At 40.0% G+C, this 22,506-nt stretch overlaps 1 protein-coding gene across 1 annotated transcript in view; it reads left to right on the plus strand.

Moving 5' to 3' along the window:
- The window catches only part of Slc9a9 (solute carrier family 9 member A9), a 533,806-nt gene that overhangs the window by 423,097 nt on the left and 88,203 nt on the right, over window positions 1-22,506 (plus strand). The window contains exon 14 of the mRNA XM_058574878.1: window positions 15,699-15,782. Within this exon, the coding sequence (XP_058430861.1) occupies window positions 15,699-15,782 (84 nt within the window). The remainder of the gene's footprint in view (window positions 1-15,698; window positions 15,783-22,506) is intronic.

Consider the following 22,506-nt stretch of genomic DNA (forward strand, 5'->3'; position numbering starts at 1 on the left):
AGAAAATTGTTCAGAACGATGTGCTATTCCCTCGAGGAGAGAAAAGTTATTCTCCAGACTCTGGATTTGAAACTGATAATGTCAATGTTGCATTAGCCATATTTACCTGGATGCTTAAAACAGAGGAACAAATGTGTGGAAATGTTATACCTTTTTCTGCAATTGGAAGTAAGCAGATGTTGTTGGGATAATGTTGTCAGTATGTGATGTTGCTAATTAATCACGTTATGATCATGTGTGAATTTGAGGACAAGCTACCTTGCTTTGTTTTCATGGGGGTTTTCCCCACAATACAGTTAATGAGGCACAGCTCCTTGGTGTTTATGAGCAGGAAGCTGTTTTCCTGGTTCACACAGGTAGAAAGAAGGAAGGAGCCTGTGCACTGCAGAAAAAGCTGAGAAAATAAGTTGCCCTGAACCTGACTCTCAAGCGCTTGGACTTTGTTGTCTCCTGTGTTACAGGGCCAGGCTGTGCTGTTTTCAGGTCTCATTGCCCAGGATACACAACTAACTGCAGGGCTGAGCCCAGCAGGGGTGCCCAAAGCACTGGGAGTAGGGCCAGTTTGGTGACCTTAGGAAGGAGATCAAAGCCCATTTCCAGGCCTGGCAGCAAGTAAGGTCCGGTAGTGGCTGAATTTTGAAAAACATTTTCATCTTGTACAGGTCAAATAATCTATTCCCCTGCCTTCAAGCAAAACTTTCATCTAAATCTTGTTTTTCTCATACACCTTTTTCTTTAAAAGAATAAGAAAATTCTTTGTCTTCCTCTAAGTGCCTCAAACTTTGCAATCACATATAATTATTGGTAAAAATTTCCTGCTAGCCTAACACCATCCTTTTACAATTTGAAGTATTTTATTTTAGTTCATTCATGTGATGCTTTAAAAACAAAGTTCGCCATTGTTAATTCGGTAATAACTCTTCTCTGAAGATATTTCAGCATTGAAAGGTATTCTTTGATTGTTGTTGTTGTTGTTGTTAGAGAAATAGGGCAATAGAATCTAGAACCATGAACACTATGGGTTATTTGCATCTTAGACAACTTTTTTACAGTTTGAGTCTCAGTTTCTCTGTCTGCACAATGTGAATGATAACAATGCCCACCTCTCCAGACTATTCTAACAATCAGGGGAAATTATGTTTATGAAAACTACCCAATTTAATTAAGCTAAATCCATTTAATTTCATAAAAGATTTGAGGGAATTTATACCACTACATATAACTAAGTAACAGTAACATATTTATAAAGAATTTTAGAATTCAGATAATAATAATAATGAAGGATTAATAAAGAAAACCAAGCCCAGAGAGGGTAAGGAGAATCAGGAATAAGCAAATTGAAGGGCCAATATCCTTGCTGTCATGGATCTGTAAGTGAGCTTTCTGGTAGCCAAAGAGGGCAGAAAAGAAATTATCAGTAACATTCTAAATTCTCATCATTAGAGGGGGAAAAAAATCATACTGCCTCTTCTAGTGGTACCAAGACTTCACAGGTCACTATGTTTTAAAAGACATTCCTCACTTGGAGCCCCTTGCAAAAGACACAGTGAACTATCTCAGTGTGAAGTAACTGATATTATAATTTATCAGGTTCCCACTAAACTGCTGCTGCTTACAAACAACTTTGCTTTTAAGAAGCAGCCTCTGTGTGTTTGTGTTCACCATAATGTGTCACTGCCAAGGTCATTAGGTTTCAGAAAGAGGTTTTGTCCACATGTGGGGGTAACTGGTCGGTGTCAGGAAAGGGTGGGCTCATACCCGAAGTAACAAGCAAAGGTATTCATGCGGCTGTCAATCAACCTGGACAGAGTTGGTTTTGAATATTTTTATTAGCTCATTATACATATATGGATGACAGGAAAATGAGGGTATATGGGGTCTGAACAGACAATTTGGGAAAACAAACAAACAAAAAAACATCAGTCCTGGAGAGGATGTTGGAAAAAGGTACGCTGCATGGTTGGTAGACTGCAAATTAGTACAACCACTTTGAAAAGAACTACAGATATTCCTCAAAAGACTAGTAATGGAACCACCATGTGACTCAGTTATCCCAGTGGATAAGCATATACTAGTCATATTACTAGTTGTGTGTGTGTGTGTGTGTGTGTAGTTTGCTGCATTTCAATCATTAATACTTCCACTTTTCCCTCCCCTCCTGTCTCCCCATGATCCCCTTCATCTACTCTATTGCTCTTTCTTCCATTTATTTATTGTTTTTTATTGGTGCTTTATAAATACACATAAAAGCGGAATTCACTGTGATATATTCATATGTGCATGTAGCATAATTTGGTCAATGTCATTCCACAGTTCCCTCTCCCACCTCACCTTCCTTCCCCTCTATCCCTTTCTTCTACTCCACTCTTCTCCTTTCTATTTTCATAGGATCCTCTCTTTTTTTATTTTTTTACTTCCTAATTTCTCTCGAGCTTCTGCATATGAGAGGGAACATTTGATCCTTGACTTTTTTTTTATTTCACTTAGCATGATGTTCTCCAGTTCCACCCATTTATCAGAAAATGACATACCCAATTTTATTCTAATTTATGGCTGAGTGAAAACTCCATTGTGTCTATATACGACATTTTCCTTATCCATTCCTCTGTTGACAGGCACCTGGGCTGGTTCCAGAACATAGCTGAATTGTGTTTCTGTAAACATTGATATGCATGCAACACTAGAGCATGCTGATTTCATTTCTTTTGGATAAATACTGAGGAGTGGAATAGCTGGGTCATATGGTTGTTCCATTACTAGTCTTTTGAGCAATGTCCATACTGCTTCCCAAAGTGGTTGCTCTAATTTGCAGCCTACAAACCATGCCTGAGTGTACCTTTTTCCAATATCCACTCCAGGACTGGTTTTATTTTTCCAAATTGTCTGTCCAGACCCCATCTGCCCTCATTTGCCTGTCACTTACTTATTATCAGCACCACTGGTTCTGTTAGACCCCAGAATATAACCCTAATTCTTAAGAATGCATGTTTCCACTTGATTTGCATTTATTAAACTAGGTTTGCATTAACCAGGAAACTAATCTTTGTACTCATCAAAGGCTATTCTTTGTTCTTAAAAAAAAATCCTATTCTCTTCTTGTTGTTGTTCTTCTTTTTAGTTATACATGACAGTAGAATGTATTTTGACATGTCATACATACAAGGTCCTATTCTTAACTAACCAAAAGCTAAATCTTTCACAAGTAGTTATGACCATTACTGACTGTGCATGCTCAAGATCAAGAATAAACATGCATAATTACCTGTGCCTATTTGTTGAGGGCCACAGCACCTATTCTTGTTCTGCTTGTGGGAAGTGAAATAAATAAACTTTGGGATCTAAACTTGTAATATTTTTAACATAGTTCTAAGCACCTTTCATGTATTGCTTCACTTGGTTTCCAAGATACCCCCCCAAGTGGGTGCCATTATTGTCCTCATCTTACACGTAAGGAGATTGTGCACAGAGAATGACCTGACCAAGGGCACACAGAAGGCAGAAATGAAGTCTGAGCAGACAAGTTGGCTCCAGAATTTCCACTCTTAGCAAGTGCACATCATTCATTCCCACCCCTAATTACTGACACCACTCACGGTCAGGTCCTAATCCAGGCGTGAACAGGATTTGGCAGTTGTCATTTCAAAAGTCTTCTCTCTTGCAGAGCTTTTATTCTAATGAGGGACACTGGTGAGAAAGGTAAACAGCTATGTAGTTTAGGTTCAGAGGAGGACAACACAGAGCAGTCGAGATGGAGAATGGAGGGGAGGCTGTTGGCAAGGGAGGGTGGGCCTCTCTGAGAAGGTGGCATTTGATCAGAGAGCTGAATGATGTGCAGAAGCAGGCCATGTAAGATCTGGGGCACCAGACAGAGACCCTGGGGTCACGATGGGTTGGTGTACCCAAGAGCAGCAAGAAGGCCAGTATGGCTGGAACTGAGTTAGCATGGCGGGAGCAGATGGAGATGAAGTGGGAGACATGGACAGGAGCCAGCACCCAGGTCAAAGTGGTGAGCCTGATTTTATTCTACATGTGGTGGGCACCCTTGGCAATTTAGAGCTTGAAAATAGTAGAACTAATCCTTTGTAATATTTTGTTTTTTCTTCCCACTTCACTGTCCACTGTTACGATAAAGCTAACTTTCATCATTTCTAACATAATGTCGTTTTTTAGCACAGTGCTTGTTTCTCTGTGATTTTTTTCCTCATGTTAACTTCCAATTTTCTTTTGCTTCCCATAATCCCTTCATTGAAATTCTGGCTTGGGTTGTCCTCCATGTGTGTGTGTGTGTGTGTGTGTGTGTGTGTGATGTAGTGTGTAAGCTTGGTGGATCAGTTCTGGTCACTGCTGCTCAAGGAAGTCAGAGCAGAGCTCAGAAAGGTCCAGTGAAAGGAAACCGAAATTGCTGAGAGGGGGGTACAGCTACCAGAGTGATGGGGATTAAAGGACCAGGATTCTCCACCAGAAAGATGAGGGCTCAAAAGGGACACAATGAAGTACCTGTCAAAATATGATGAATAAGGCAAGCAAGGGTTGATTGGCCAACCCCCAGAGAACCTTCACCTAGATTACCTCTGAGACTGGGAGGCCAGATAAAGAGGCCAGATAAAGGCACTAACACTGCCTACTCAGGGCCATCCAGAGGTGCAAGAGCTACAAATATAAACAGGTTCGGGAGGAGAAGAGATTCATTACCAGAAGGTGGGGTCAGCTGGGCCATCAAGTAAAATCTCCTTTTTCATTGCCAACATTTTTTTAAAAGTCCTAATAAATTTATAGAGAAAAGAATAATTCAGCTTACTTATCCATGCCACACATTGAACAATTATCAGAATATTGAAATTAGTGGCATTTTGATAAAAGCCAAAATGAATATTTCAGAGCAAATACTTTGGGTTTTCCTTTGCTAATGTTGAGTTATTTTGAGCTGTATTTATTTATACCTTATACATCTCAAAGCACCCCCCTACTAATTTTTCACTATATAGGACCAAATTCCATACATTTATCTTACCAGTAGATTCTACTATTCCATGTTCTAGAAAGCCGGAATAACCAAGAAGAAGAGCAAGTTAACGAAGGTGGCAGCTACACCTTAGTGAACCCTTTGTATATATTTTACATATAAGATTAAAATCACCTCATCTTTACCTTGACCAATCAAGACTACTGGAGCCTATTTTATAAAGGATGAAATTGAAGCTTAAAAGAGGAACCTTCCAAACATAACAAATCACTGATGTTTGGAGCCAGGACTAAAAGCCAAAGCTGAGTTACCCTCACAGTCCCCTTGTTACATGCCGTCCATGGGCAAATGTCCAGTCCATAACCCTGGTCTCTTCTTGTATCAGTCAGTTTAGACATCACTGAGACCAAAGACCTGACAAAAACAATTTTAGGAGAGAAAAAGTTTATTTAGGACTCACAATTTCAGAGGTCTCAGTGCATAGATGGCCAACTCCAGGGTGAGACAGAACATCATGTCAAGAGGACTTGGAGGTAGAAAGCATCTCAGGACATGGCAGAGTTCCACTTGCCAGGGACAAAATATATACCCTAAAGGCATGACCCCAGTGGCCCACCTCCTCCAGCCACACCCTACCTGCCTACAGTCACCACCCAGTTAATCCATTCAAGTGGATTAATGTGCTGATTAGGTTAAGGCTCTCATAACCCAATTGTTTCACCTCTAACTTTCTTACATTGTCTCACACACAAACTTTTGGGGGACACGTCACAGCTCAACCTTAACACCTCTCTTCCCAATAAGGTAACATTTAAGTAATCACTTTTCCTTTTACTGTCCCTGTTACTCCTGGTCAGTCTACCTTCCCAGTCCTAACGAGAAAACCAAGAGTATTCTCATCTCCATGGACTGGAGCACATTCCTGGTCCTCTACTCTGATTACCTCAATGTGGAGTCCTTCCTTTCACCCTCTACTCAGTTGAGGGCATTAGTCCATCATCTAGGATGTACCTAAAACAGTGTATTCATGCTTCATTTACAGTGGAACTGACTGTTGCCTTGCAGTAGGAGGGATCCTAATTCCATGGTCTCTCTTCTTGCTACTTCCTCCAGGCAAGGACTGAGCAGCTAGCCAGTCTAAAATTCTTGTTCATGTAGATATCTAAAGGAAGAACATTTCAGACAGTACAAAGTCCCCCAGGAAGGAATATTCCCATCCTGTGTGACAAACAGCAAAGATGCCAGTATAGGAGAGAAAGCCACAGGGAGCATTACAGCATATGAATCAAAGATGTAGGCAGAAGCCAGATTGTATCTGTTATCTGTTGCTACATCAATGCTGCATAACAAACACACAAAATCTAGGAGGCATGCAACAATAAGAAATATTTATCCCACAAGTGTGTGGAATTCGACTGCTCTAGTTTGGACTCATTTTATGTGTCATGGTCAACCAAGGATTGGCTAGTTAACTCTACCCGTGTTAGCTGGGCTTGCTCACATATCTGGAGTTGGATGGCTTTTGGCTGGTCCAGGAGAGCCTTAACTGGGATGAGTTAGGAGACTGGGCTGTGTTCCACATAATTCTCATCTCCTCTAAAGATGAATGAGCAACCCTGAGCATGTCTTTCTCCTGGAAAAGACAGAGGGCAAGAATGTCAGCAAAAACAAGCAAGGTTTCTTGAGGCTCAGAACTGATACACTGGCACTCCTGCTACACTCTATTGATCAAAGAAAGTTACAAGGCCATCCCAGAAAACAGGTATATAAATAGACAAACTCCTTTTTGGCCAAAGCACTGCCAAGTTACAAGGAAAAGAATAGGGATACAGGGAGGGATGAAAAATTGGGACCTCTAAAGCAATTGATCTACCCTATAGATCAAGTGGGCTAAGGTAAAGAGTTTGGACCTTATAGTAATCTGTAAAATTTCAGTCTTTTGAAATGGATTGAAGTTTTTTTTCTGACAGTTCAAATTGGTCTATCTTGGTAAACATTTTATATGTAGTTGGAAAAACATGTGTATTCTGGCAACGGTTTGAATACCACCCCAAACAACTGCACAATATAGTTGTGATATTCAATAAGTGCAATTGTGTCCAGTGGATTCTTTTCTTTTCTTTTTAGTTTATTTACTTATAGTTGCTGATGGACCTTTATTTTATTTATTTGTTTGTTTGTTTGTTTTGTTTATATGCGGTGCTGAGAATTAAACCCAGTAGCTCACACATGCCAGGCAAGTGCTCTACCACTGAACCACAAACCCAGCCCCTTTAGTTTATTTATCATTTATTGATAACATTTCCAGCTGTAATGAGGTGTTCCTATCTCTCCTTTTTAGTCCTGTCAGATATTGCTTCATTTACTGCAACATTTTTCACAGGTTTTAGAATTGTGTTTTGATGGTGAGTTTCTTTCAACACTTGGGAAATTGTATTCTGTTGTTTTCTAGTCTCCATTTGTTTTTCCTGATAAAAAGTCAGTAGGATTTTTGTTTTATTTCTCTGAACACAATATGACCTGTTTTTAATCTGATTTCTTTTTAAGATTTTTCCCCTTTATCTTTAGGTTTAGAAGTTTGACTCCTACGTCAGCTTTGCTTTGCTTTGAATTTTTCCTAATTCAGATTTACTGAGTTTCTCGGGTCTCCAGGTTGATATTTAAATCAGATTTGGGGACTATTCTAGGGTGGTTTCCTTAAGCACATTTGGTTTCTATGGTCTCTCTGCTGTCCCCCTCGCGTTCCAGTTATGTCTGAGTTACGCTACTTTATGCTAATTTCTCACATCAGTTAGACACGTTTTTCTGTTCTTTTCACCTTATTTTTCTGTGTTCTACAAATTGAAGATTGTAATTTTTATTGTTCTCTTTTCAACTTTGATACCACTTTGTTCTGCCCTTAAACCAATATAAGTAGGCTTCTCTTTCCAGATGGTACACCTTGGGGTTCTAGAATTTCTTTCTTTCTTTCTTTCTTTCTTTCGTTCTTTCTTTCTTTCTTTTTTTTTAATATATAGTCCTCGTGTTTCTGAGCTCTTTAACTGTGTGCTCATTGCTTCCATCTTTCTTTTTAAATTCTTTGCATATTTTATAGCTATTTTAAAAGCCTCTGCCTGTTTATTCTGATATCTGAGTCATTTCCAGCTTTGTTTCTACAGATTGCCTTTGATTTTTTGTCTTTAGCTCATGCTTTCCCACTCTCCCCCATGTCTCATAGTTTTTTTATATGCTGGGCATTATGAATTTTACATTATTGGGAATCTAGATTGTTCTATAAGGGGTGTTGGATGTTATCTGGTCAGGCAGTTAGTTTTATAAGTTGCGGTTTTGTACTTGTTTTGACTATTTTCATTTTGCTTAATTTTAGGGCATGGGTCATTATTCTAGAACATTGTCCTTATTCCTAAAACATACTTCGTCTGAAGCCTCAAACTAAATACCTGACTTTCTATTTTGGCTGGGCTAACCTCCAATGTCTTCCAGCACAGTGTGATCTTAATCTCTCCGTTTATTTCTCAACTTCACGACAGCTGCTCTCTGCAAGGCTTTGTGGACCTCACCCTGTGCACAGGTTGGTCCACAGCCAAGGACCTGAGGGAAACATCTACACAGACGTCTGGTGCCCTGTCTGCTAGATTCCCTTGTCTCTGAGCCACTGCCTTAAAAAATCCAGCCACTTGGGCAACATCTAAACTCCCATCTCTAGATCCTCAGCTCAAAAAAAAAAAACCTGTTCTTCTCTGCTTGGACCCTACTTCCTTGCACTTCAATTGGGAAAGAACCTGTAGGCAGAAAATAAAGGATAATATAAAGCTCACTCATTTGTCCCCTTTCCACAAGATCATAATCTTTTGCTGCCTGCTATCCAATACCTGAATCCCACCATGTTTAAGATGCTGCTTAGTCTACCATAGCCAGCCACTGTATATTTTGAAAGTGATTTTTGAAGCGGTTTTATAGGGTGAGAATTTGTTGTGTTTGGGTTTGCTTTCTGATGCATATAGCATACAAGACTAAATGTGAGACTCTTATCTTTACTATAGTGGTTGTGTTTCTGGGAGCTGTTATTAGGAGATGGCAGGCACCTGGAGACCCAAGGTGCATTTTCCATTAGTGTGTGTGCAGGTGTATGTGAGAACTATTACACTTATTAAATCATGATGCAAATCAGGCACTAGGTAATGGAACTGCAAAGCAGGTACAGTGAGGTAGTAGGAACTTCTCTTGTCTATACTCCATAATTTTTTATCTTTATCTTCAATCTTTAGTCTGTAACATCAGCATGTTGGACCCAGAATTAATTTTTACATACTTTCAAGGAAGAACACAGAAGAACACAAACAGTTTCCTTAGTGAAAATACTGTACAAATGTAAGCATTGCCATTTTATTTCCTTTCCCCAATTCCTATTCCATTACCTTCTATATGTAGAACTCAAAATCCCAATATGTAGTCGTAAGTTTCCTATAGCTATATAGTGGCTTGAAACAATGAACATTTGTATCTCAAATTTTTTATGGATCAGGAATTTGAAAATGACTTAGCCAACTGAAAATTCACCTTGAATAAGAATCTCAGGGTCCACTTTATGATTGCAGTCAAGATGTAAGCTAGAGTAACCATCATTGGAAGATGACTGGACCTGGAGAACCCACTTCCATGTTGGCAGGAAGCCTCAGACTCAGTGGCAATGCATGGATGTTGCCACAGAGCTGCTTGACTGTCCTCACAACATGGCAGCCAAATTCCCACAGAGCAAGTGGTACAAGAGAAATAGCAAGAAGGAAGTCACAATGCATTATAGTAGAGTAGAATGTATGCTGACACATCATACATAGTTGGAGTATAACTTCTCATTCTTCTGGTTCTACATGATGTAAAATCACACGAGTCAGATAGTCACATATGCACATAGGGTAATAATGTCCAATTCATTCTAATCCAAAGTACCTCTATTCTTCCCAAGCTTCACCCCACCCCCCCTTGTTGTGAATTAGTATCAGAGAAAATATTTGGCCTTTGGTTTTTGGGGATTGGCTTATTTCACTTAGCATGATATTCTCCAGCTCCATCCATTTACCGGCAAATGCCATAATTTCATTCTTCTTTAAGGCTGAGTAATACTCCATTGTGTATATATGCTATATTTTGTTTATCCATTTATCTGTTAAAGGACATCTAATTTGGTTCCATACCTTAACTATTGTGAATTGTGCTGCTATAAACATTGATGTGGCTGTATCACTGTAGTATGCTGATTTTTAATTCTTTGGATATAAACTGAGTGGGATAGCTAGGTCAAAAGGTGGTTCCATTCTAAGTTTTTTAAGGAATCTTCATACTGCTTTCCATAGTGGTTGCACCAATTTGCAGTCCCACCAGCAGAGCCACAACACTTTTATGACCTAAGTTTTGATGTGATATATTGTTACATCTGCTATATTTTATTCATTAGAAATGAATTATTAAGTACAGCCCACATTCCATATAGAGGAAAATTACCCTCTATCTTTTAAAGAGAGAAGAATCAAAGGATTTGTAGATGCATGTTTTAAAACCACCATACTATTATGTTCTCCCAAACCATTCGTTTTCCCTTGAATTATCTTAGATCTACTACACAGACCAAATCATCTACAGTGGGCTCTTTCTCTGTAGTTTAACCACGAGCTTAGCCCACCTAGTAGTGTAAACTATCTGTGGGATATCTAAAGATACCTGTGACATCTTAACATACGTGCTTGGCTGATTGTCTCCTTTATGTTCTCCTTCTTACACATGAATTTTCTGATTCTGTCTTTTTGAGAACATTTATGAATGTATGTGGGTACAGGAAAGGTTAAAATATTTGTATAAAGTGCTTTCTATGTTGAACACTAAGAATCCATGACTTGACTTTTTAAGAAATTCCTCTTTGCCCTTCAATTATACTATGGTTCCTCTTCAGAATCCAGAAATTTTTCCCTTTAATGGCACAGAATCTGGTTCTCTCCATGGTAATTAGAAAATTATGGCAATGAACTTGAAATTATTATATAAACACACTCCACATTGGACGGAGATGGTAAAGTGAAAGTACTAAGGACTGCATTCCCACATCACACATACTACCCAAGTGCTTGGGAACCCAGAAGGAGCTCCTGTGGGTTTGTTATGATAGTCATTTGCCTTTGCTATCATTCGACTCAACTTTCACTGACATTAATATTAAATATGAAATCTGGAGGAATATAAAGGAAAATCTTGCCTTTCGCCCATAATCCCTTGTATCCCCTTGAGGTAACGAGCAAGCCCCATGTGATTACCTTAGAACAGGGTTTATCCAGCTCACTCAGCAAGGGCCCCCTATTTGAATACTGACAGAGGAATGTATTTACATTTGCTTCATTCTTTTTATTAAAATTAATGCAACAAACAATCCCTTCTTGCTTCAGTGTCTGGTTTTCACAAACTTCTGGCAAGAGCCCTTAGTTTACTCTCAGGGATTCAAATAAGTCCAAATTAAAGAGTACCATTATAGTTTTCCTTCTCTGGGGGCTGCTAAGCATGAGGTGGGTCATTAAAAAGAAAACCAGCCCCTTTCTACTGTGCCCAGTCATTTTCCCAATCGCTGGTCCCAATCTCTGGTTTAAGGGGAATAAAGAAAGATATCCAATGGCCCAGTCATTTTTAAATGTTTCCAGAAATAGAGGATAATAAAGGAGCCAGAAATCCCACATATATCAAAACTTCTGCTTCTTAGAAACATCAAGGCAAATAAAAGTTGAGATTCAACACACTTGTATCTCCAGTTTCCATTTACAGCTACAAAACAGAGGTGGTAAGTGTACTATTATTACTAAATGGAGGAAGTTTCCAGATTCCTGTTTGCCCCACCATGCACATCACTCTCCCTCTGGACTAAAGGAATCTCACAGAGAAGAAATATTGGTGATAAAGGAAAATACCACCAAGTTCCAGATTCTTCTGATTACTGCTCACATCCATTGTCCTTGAGGTGTGAGCTGATCTCTACTTCAGAATAATCCAGATAGATTGAAGCCACCTGCTGTCCTCTGCCCATCTGGACCCACCCGGGGACCTGCTCTCTGTGCTGCCTCATCAGATAACTTCCTTGTCCACAGGGCTGCAAAGCCTGGCCTTCCTTTGGCACATTTATCTTCAACCCCCAGTGCACAAGCTGGGTACACACTAGACTAACTCATTTATTTCTACTCATTTATTGATGGCCTTTCATAACCAAGTTATTAAGTCATCAATAACTTCAGAGAAATAAATGAATGGATCCAGAACTGGGCCAACAGATATTTAAGACATACACTGAAACTTTTAACTAGGATCAGCAGAAAAGTCAACACTGGGTCATCAGTGAAATTTCCCCCACCAGAGAGAAAGCTCTTTCTCGATCTTGTGTTCTAATAGGAACCCAGTATATTTCTTTACAAAGTAGTGAAATGAAGGACTTCTCCAGTCACCCAAGTAAAGATGTGAGGGTACATGGCTGTTCCATCTCAGTCTCTAAGAGCACAGCACTATCCTGACCTCATCTCCCTGAGAACTTAAGACTTTTGCCCCACTTTGAGCCCTGCTGACACCTGGAGCTCCATTTAGAGGGGAGGAATCTTGGCTGCTGAGAGGCATGACAGGTTTGCTTGGAAAGCTTTGCACTCCCCAGGTGCCTCGGTTTCGTCATCTGTAAAACAGGAATAATAACAGAACATCCTTTACCATATTATTGTGAGAATCTGAAGAGTTAACATACCCAGATCACTTAGAATACCACCTGGCTAATGGTAAGGATTCAGGAAGTGTTACCTCGTCCAGCACGGTGGCACACAGCAATGCCATCACACCTGTGATCCCAGAGACTCAGGGGGCCAAGACAGGAGGATTGCAAATTCTAGGCCAGCCTGGTCAACTTAGCAAGACCTTGTCTCAAAATTTAAAAAAATAAAAGGAGCTTGATATATGGCTCGGTGGTAGAGTACCCCTGGGTTCAATCCACAGTACTAGAAAAAAAATTATAAATAAATGAATATATATATATATATACACACAAACATACACACATACATAATATTTTATATATAGTACATACACACACACACACACACATATATATACTGTGTGTATATATAAATATAAATATTTATAGTATTTCCATATGATTTTAGGAAGTTAGAGACCAACCCAATTTTCTCAATTCATTTTACGGACAAGAAAACTGCAGCCCTGTGAGTTTAGTCAGCTGATTAAAAATGCCTGTGCTTTCCAACATTTAAAACCTGAGATGCTGCAGAAAAGACATCGTCTTTGGACGCCAGAGGTTCTAGACTGCAATTCCAGCTCTGTTACCTTTATCCGTATGACTTGGAGCTGACTTCTCTTCTTTCAGCTCTCAGGCTTCTCCTGTGCAAGTAGTGGTAACACACCCCACCTTGACAGGTTGCGGTGAGAACTGAAAAGTAATGAATGAAAAAATTAGTGGCTGGATAATGTCCCTAGCTTGCTAACTAGTGTTGATGAGTGCTCAATAGCTGGAGACTGCATTATTGCCCATGTCACTCAGCTGAGCAACTGCAGGGGGCGGTGCTAGAATGCGGGGCTCCTGACTGCCAGGAGACTTCACCGCTCAGCACCCTCCTTACAGAAAAACAAACAAAAAGGAAATTTGCTGGCACTCCTTTTTATCAGTTTTATTCAAATCTTGCATCTTGTCGTCAGTAGACATTATCAGCTGTCAAAAATCACCCTTGCCTGTTGATAAACAACACTCTATAAGTCCTTATTTGTCTTAAACAAAAGAAAAAATAGGCTGGGGGTGGGGGGTGGGGGGTGGGTGGGAATAGTTCCCACTGTCATCCCAGCGCTTTTCTAACTAGTTTGGTTCACTGTGAGCAGATTTGTTCTGCCAGTGGCTGAAATTCAACATGCAGTTGGGGGATGGTGGCCCAGAAATAAGTTACAGATGTTGCAAGATGATGAAGAAAATCTCTGTGCAGCAGTCATTTTGCAAATTCAACACCTTTGGTGGGAAAGAAATAGAGATAGGTGCAGGGAAAGAGGAAGGGATATCCAGACAAAGGGGTTTCCTTTTGGGGGGAAATATGAATGCATTCTAACTTTAGATAGGAAGGCATGGCATTTTAGCTCTATCAGAATTTTAAAAAATAATAAGACTAATAATTGGTGTCCCACAGTAAGAAATGGAAACATGGAATTGATTTCATGTCCAAGTAAGTTTGAGAAAAACTTCCCTCTTGAAAATTTATGATGCTCATTTAACAATTAAAGACTCTGAGAAGTTCTGGGTCTGAAAATGCTGTTTAACACTATCCAACTCGTCCTTCCCTGAGTGATTGGCACAGCATTTCCATCAGTATCGTGAACAGTGAGTGGCATACTAGGGAACACCATTTGGGAAACAACAAAATTTGAAGAACCAGAGGTCTTCACCCATGAGAAGAGCAATGAAAAGTTGGAATTTTAATTTCTCTGTGAGTCTCTGCTGCAACCATTTTAGACAAAGGATAAATGGCTGGCTAAAAATAGACCCCGCTTTACTTTCTCATATTCCCATTTCATTTGTGAGAGATGGACCACAGCATCTGCTGGTACACATGTTTCAGAGGACAGAATACAGCCCTTTATGTTCAGCTATTTATCATCAACTGATATTGGAACTGGCTGGGAAAAAGCCAAAATTAAAAAAAAAAAAAAGTAAAATAAAATGAAAGCAAATCAGCCTGGCTTGTGGAAGAGCTGCCTTTGGTGCAGCCAATGGGCTTCCATTGTCTTCCATGTATCAAGTCCTCAGAAGAATGGCCACCTGGGAACGGGGCTAACTCATGGTATGATTTGGGGATAAAAATTGGGGGTCTAGAAAAAGCAAAAATTCACATTAAGATACAAGGACTTTTAACAGCAGAGATCATTATAATTGGAATCTGTGGGAATTCCCTTTTCTGAATATGCTACTGAACATTCTCCCCAGACTGAAATTTTTTATCATCTCTCTCTAAAGTTCACAGAATTTTTTCACCTTCTTTCCACTTTCTCACATTTTCGTCTTCCACGCTTATGTGAACACCATCACATATTTTCGCTTTCTCTTTTGTCATTAATTTTCTTTTCCTCTTCCCTTCTTTACAGCCCTTGTGGAAGGGAGAAGGGACACACACATTCAGTTCTCACAGCAGCACCCCCTCTCCCCCGCCCCCTCATCAGGACTATCTCTTTGAAAACTCTTCATCACCTAAACAGCAAGATATCAAATATCAGCCCTTGGTAGTGATCTGTCAAAAGGAAAATGAGTGGAAACTTGTGGAACAATTATTAGACTGTTATCATTTCTTTAGCCTTGACCTTTCAGTAATCCATAAATAAATGCCACTCGTTCCAAATTTGATAAAAGTAAACAGCAAAATTCCCATAATGGCCATCTGACAGAAATGTCATTTTTATTGAAGTCAAAAAAGTGGCATTTCTTACCTCTTTAATAAAATTAGGATTATTAAGAGAAGTAAATGTTGAATTATCCCAGAAGTCTCATCCACACAGCAAGATCTATGAGCTAATTTGCTTGGCAGAATCTCCATCATTTAAGAAAAAATGCTTATACTTACAAAGGTTTTTTTTTTTTTAATATGGTTAAATTTAGTTTAGTTGGACATGTATTTTTATATTAAAATATATTTGACTATCCAATGCCTTTTTCTATGGTCTCTGTCTCTCTCCAGGGAGCAAATAACTTGGATAAAAATGTGACAAAGACGGAGAGCGCTCGGCTCTTCAGGATGTGGTATGGCTTCGACCACAAGTATCCTTTAGTAGTGGGGACCTAACAGATCCTGCCTCATGGCAGGGGATGACTCTGAGCGCTTGTCATCTAGGTATGCGCTCCTGCTCCTCCAGAAACACCGAAAGGTAAAGCAAATCCACAGCCCAACTTATAAAAACAAGAATGATTTTTTTAAAAGTATAGCTCATACCTAAGTGTTACATGGAGCTAACGTGAAATCTCTGCGTCACATGTATTTGATGTTTTGGTGGCAATCTGATATTTTCTAATGCCAGATGATGACATCGTATGTATGGTCCTAAAGAATCTATTTTACTGTTCTTTGTAAAGATCTTACTTCTGATCAAGTCACCCAAGGGGACCTGCTTGGTGGATGGCATTGTAAGGAGCCATCTCAGCAGCCTGTGGCCCAGGTGACCTGGAGCTCTTCCTGCACCCTCTCTGAGGAGCCCATTTGTGAACTTCTGTTTCAGGTGAAAAAAAAAAATAAATGAAGGTATAGGAGTGAGGGTGGGGTGAGAACGAAGGCCCCTGAAGGACCGAGGAGACTGGGTTGGTTCATCATAGTGTAAAATGGCATTTTCCCTCCAGGCTCACTTGAGTAAGCTTTTTCTAGTAAAGGGCAATTTTAAAATTCTAGCAATCAGTGTAAACATAGGAGCTCAGATACACCTTGTCATGTGGTTTCAAAGCTGAGAAGTCAGCCCTGAAGTGCTTTGCCATTGTGAGTTGCAGTAAGCCGTCCATCTCTAATCCCAGGCAAACGCACAGGGAAGAAAGGAAAGAATTACACTGTGAATTGAATGTGTTGAGTCTTTGTAGCTCGTTTTCCTCAAGGTCATAAGTCCTTCTCCTTTCAGTGAGAAAAAATGTCAGTCACTAGGTGATTTTAAGCCCCTAAGCAATGATTAAAGCCACAAGGAATCAGTGGGAGAGGAAGAATTAAGAACAGGAAAAAAGAAATACAAAGAACTAGTGAAGAACAAGAGGTTAAAATGCAAAGGGGAAATAAGGCAAAAAAAAATATATAGGAAATTCACATTTGAAAGAAAAGCAAGTTAGAAGGAATAACTGTGGAAAATAGAAAAAAAAAAATAAGACAGAAGGGAAGAGAAGCCATTTGAAGGGATAAGCAAAAGTAAAACAATGTGAGAATCAGAAAGTAACTCTGCCAAAAGAGAGTGTTCCAGGAATTACAAATTGGTGATGTGGAGGGAGAGGGCTTTTGAGGTGACAGCTCTGTTGTCCCTGGCCAGATATCTTAGCTCGCTCAGTCTGAAGCTTTTGTGGCCAGGGTGAGTTACCACCATCTGAGAAGCAGTGCAGGTTGGCCATCAACTAGCTCTTGCAAGTTTCTGCTCTCATTACCTACCGGAAGCCTTTCTGGTCTTCCCAAGGGAAGCTAGTTCTTAGCAGGTTATTGCTGGCTTATGGTCTTAGGTTGATTTATTTTCTAGAAGTGGGATTTGCCCCTGCCATTTCTTGTAAGTATCTGATAGCCAAATTTGTAGGAAGCTATTCTTACATTCTTTGACTGAAGAGTACACATAATGAGATATACAATAAGAAAATGGTGCATTGGAAATGTGCTAAAAGATTTTTTTTTCCCAAACTCTGAAAGTGCCTCAAGGAAAGCTTTAGAATGAAAAAAAGGAATAAAGCAGAAAAAATTAACTTGGAGACAGAAAATGAAAGTTGGAACCTACCCAAATCTTTAGCTCAGAGCAGTGACACTAAATTCAGATGATATCATAGTTTTGAGTCTCACTTTTCAACAGGGGTTTATTTCCATACAATTATGGACAGACTAGCAGAAATGAAAGCAGATTTATACTCCCTGTAATACCTCTTCGTGTGGCAATTTGTCTTCCTGGGCATTCATTCTAGAAATTGCGGTTGCTGCCATCACCATGCAAATGTATTTTCACTTAGACAGCAGAGTTTTTGTGTCCTACTTATCCTCTGAGTGTCTACATAGAGAACAGCAAATCAACCAGTCTGAACTCCACGATCTCTTGATGAATGTGTTTTTGGAGACAAATTGTCCACTTGACATTTAATGTTCATTCTAGGTTCACCTAGAACCCAAGCAATGTGCCCCATGAACCTCAGGCTATGCCAGCCATTGTCAGTAGATGGGTGATCCCTCATCCCAGGGTCAGGTTGCCCAGATGGACCAAATAGAAATTTTCAGGAAGCTGAAAGCAATGGACTATGCACTTTAGAGCTACTCAGGCTTTATTTTAGTAAACTCATTTCATGCCAATAAGGCATAAAGAAGTATTGACCAAATAAAGAAAGAAGAAGAAATAGGGCTTCAAACACACCTGTATCAGCCAGGGTCCTCCAGAGAAATGGAAACAGGAAAAATAATTTACATATGCATGTATATACATATATATATATATATATATACATATAGATTTATATGTATACATACATATAAATACATATAGATTTACATATACATACATATAGATTTATTTCAAGGAATTGGCTGATACAGTTGTGGCAGCTAACAGCTGCAAAAGTTGAAGGCCAGACTCTTGGTCCAGAAGCTCAGGCAGGAGCCGTTACTGCAATCTTGAGGAGGAATTCCTCCTTCCTAGGGAAAGCAGTGTTGCTCTTAAGACTCTGTGGCTGATGGCATAAGCCCATGCACATTGTTGAAGACAATCTCCTTTACTTAGAACCAAGTGATTGCAAATGTTCTGCACATCTCCAAAATGTCTTCAGCAGCACACATAAATTGGGGTTTATGTGTAACTGAGAACTCTAATCAAGCTGACATATAATACTAGTCCTCACAGCACCCAATGCACATTCAGTAGATACCAATATTTCAGACCCAAGGATAAAAATACCTTCTTAATTATATCATTATTATCAATAAAACAAACCATTGGGGCTCACTCAGTTTTTGTCTTATTTTTTTATAGCATGAGTAATTCACATATTAACATAAAATTTTTCCAAAAACTACAGGGGAAAAAAATCATACAAATTAATATTCACTAAGAATGAGCAACGGTCAAGCACTGGGTTAAGTGCCTTTGCATTTGGAGTTTGATCTCACCTCCCAGCAAGGCAGGAGGTTGGGAGAGTCGGGAGGGTATAAGGCAGCACAAATGGCCCGCTGATTAGATAGATTGGTCTCTGTGCAAATCTGGGCTTCCCTGTTTAAGAGCCTTGTTGGAAACCTATGGTGCCAAAATGGATGATTAATTAAGATCGCATAATGATTCATTGTGGGCAGCAGTTTTGAATATGGCAGTACAAAGAAGAAATCAAGAGGTGGGGGAGGAGAAGGAAAACATGTCACCAGGCACACGGGGCTGTGTCATCTCTATAACCATTCTTTTTTCTTTATTTCATTCTTCAGCTATCCTCTTCTTGGTGGAAAAACTAAACTCCCAGATAACTTAATGAACTTTCTGAACTTTCCACAGTGAATGAGATTCATTTCCATAGTCCAAGTCCAGGCCTGTGTCACTCCAAAGTCCCTGAGTATACTAAAATGAACTTCACTGTTCACAACTCTGTGTCCGCGGTATCTCCTACTCTAACTGTAAATCCTCGTATCTCAATATGTTCATGAAATCTCCATGAATAATTATGATTTCTTCTATTCTGTTGTGCAGCACTCATTTTTCAAACATTGGTTGGCAACGTATGGGGTGAAAATAAGGTTAGGGGTCTTTGCTGGCCACCCAGCAGGCACCCTCATGAAGGAGTCCCCGAGTCCTCCACTTCTCAGGGGTAAAAATGTACGAGAAAGAATCTAAGCGTGGCTCTGTTTCCTAAGAGATGAACTCAAGCTAGCCAAGCTCAAAGGAGGCAACGGTATAAACCAGACGCCAAGTTCTTAATTCATCACATCCCCCAGGAGGAGAAATATCCTTTTCCAGCAATGAAAAGGCTCAAGTTACAACTAGTCCCTCAGGTCCACCCTTGCCTGCTCTTGCTCCTGGCTCACTCAGCTCTAGCTACCCTGTCCTTCCACAGACATAGCAGGCACTGAATCTGCTTCCGGGCCTTAGCACTGACTCTTCCTTCAGATAGTCAATACCTTTGGCTTTCCCCTCTTTCCTTCAGCTTGTCCCTGAGACCCTCCTGGCTCCATATTTAAATCAGCAGTCTTACCAAGAGCACTCTCTCAGTACTTCCCTGTTTAATTTAATTTTATTTTTTTCCACTTATCGCCACCTGACACAGAATGGATTTAGTTTCAAATGTCTTCTCGAAGCACCTATTTAGGATATATGCTTTCTGGAGGGCAGAGATTTGGGTCTATTTTTGTCCTCAGGGTACCTAGCAAGGAGTGAATACTCAATAAATATCTGTTGAATGAAAGAATGAATCGATCAGGCAAGCAAGAAAATGAACCATATTTTCTATCCAGGGCCCCCTTCATTTCAGATATTGATGGAGCAGAAATGCCAATTCATTATCCAAAGGTTACTAAATGAGTCTGAAGGCAGAGCAAGGCCAAGTGTGGATAATCTGAGTGTTTCCATTCAAGCTGCCCCGAAAGCACCCCCATGCATGGCCCAGCCTCAGTATCTCTCTCCTTAGACAGGGACGGCCACTCTCAGCAGACTTGGTCCCAGTTTCTTCAACTGACCTCCTTCCTCTGTACGTTCATGCTAGAGGGGAAAGGAAATGTTTATTTTCATCAATCTTCTTAATACATCCATGGGAATTCTGTAGATTTAATTCAGTAGTAAGCTTGATTAACAATGCTCCCAGGTGTTCACCATTTCAAGGCTAGGTTTCCAATTAAAGTACTATCATTACTGACTTCATATAAATGAAATTTTTTTAAGAAGGCACAAAGCAGTCTGACCTCTTAAACGAAAACAGAAATGGCCAAAACGTTAGTCCTAGTAACTTAGGTGTCATTAGTGCAATGATCTGGTATTCAAGCCTGGCTCTGGATGAGAAGCTACTCCTCTGTGTGGATGACTTTGAATATAGCTCCTCTCACCAAATCATGTGTTGATTTTATCAGCACCAAACTCAAAACTTTAGAGTCCCCTATCCTATCCTCCCCACTCACAATATCATATAATGAAGAGCTTAGAAGCTAAAAGTGATGGCTCCTTATTCATATTTTAAGATAAAGTTATTTTGCTTAGGTTCCTCCTGCTGCAATAGGTATGAGAATCTCATGTCACCTTATTCACAGGTGACTGTGATCCCACCATATGGTCTGCCTCCTGGAGTCTCTTTCTATTCTATCATTTATCATCTCTGGTCATAAGTGTGTATGTATACTAGTGCTGTAAGAGTGAACGGCCCAGGATAAAAATGACATTTTCCAAAATAAAAAACACAGCCTAAAATCATTTTTAGCACTTCCTCCGTGCCAGCAATAAAAACTTAGGTGATTGCCAACATGTTACCCAAGCGTAAAGATTGCTCAGAGATAACAATAGATTGGCATGTCGACGCAGTGATGGCGAATGAAGATCCCAGTAAAGTCTTCATTCCACAGAGTGAGGGCCCTTGGAAAGATATATGGGTACCTGGGCTCTTGCATATTCCATTTTGGCAGGAAAAGTGGTAGGCATCAGACCCCCTCCTATAGTGACAGGTGGCAGTTGTACTCCAGGAAAAGTTGGCAGAAATCTCAGGATGGATCATTCAGAACAGTACGTGGAACCATGTATTTAATGTATTTAAATGTGATGGTATTTTATAATTTTAACCAAAGAAACAAAAACATTTTTTTAAAAAACTTGACAGAATTCCTTATATGCCACACAGTTGCACTGGTGTTAAATTGTAGGTATGAAGACTGTGAGCAGCAGTTTCCATTTTAAATGATGGTTCCTGAGTTGCAGTTTTTCCATATCCTGACAAGTTGAAGCATCCATGAATTATTTATTGGGGTGGCTCCACAGCCTTGTGAGTGACTTGAGTTTACCTCACAGAGATCTCTCAGAGGAACGTAGAATGTTAGTTCTGCGATCCCTGTTTTATAAATGAGGCAAGGAGCCCCAAGGAAGGAAAAGATGAATCCGAGGATGAACTTGGAGGCAGCATTCATCATCAACAGAAGACCAGGCCACACCCACCTGAGGAATCCCAGCATCGCAGTCCCACCCTGGTGCCTGTGGTCCGCCCACAAGTTCCAGCAGCATCGGTATGTGTGTGATGCTGTGACTGCAAGTGTGCCTGGCATGTAATTAGCAGCTTTAAACTATAGCTTCTTCTGTCACTCACCAAAAGCTTCACCAATCTGGGAATGAGGTGTGTTTTTCTTTCATCAGTCAGCAGGAGAAGGCAGCAGAGGATATAAGGAATCCTTTTTTCGATGGATACTTTAATAAGTGGCTACTATGTGCCAGGCAATATACTAGGTCCTAAGACCCAGCAGCAAACAAAGTAGGCATGCTCACCCTCATGAAGTTTTGCTTTCTGCCTCATTAAAAGGAGTTATGGCCCCAGAGCCCTCCGAAATCACAGGAAAGGAAGACTCTGACATCACCAGAACTAACTGGGAGACAGATCCTTTTTTTGGTGCATTATAGTTAGACATAATAGTGGGGTTCATCTTGACATACACATAAATGCAAATAACATACTTTTGTACATTTCAATCCCCAGCACTATATTCCTCCTCCCTCCCCAGGGTCCCCTTTCTCTACTCTATTGGTCTTCCTTCTGCTTGTCTATTTTTTAATTGGTGCATTGTGGTCATAGGCAAAATTGCAATGCATGGTGATATATTCATACA

Source organism: Marmota monax, unplaced genomic scaffold, assembly GCF_021218885.2.
Source record: "Marmota monax isolate L192 unplaced genomic scaffold, Marmota_monax_Labrador192_F-V1.1 WCK01_AAM20220418_F8-fsc00022, whole genome shotgun sequence".
Classification (NCBI taxonomy): Eukaryota; Metazoa; Chordata; class Mammalia; order Rodentia; family Sciuridae; genus Marmota; species Marmota monax.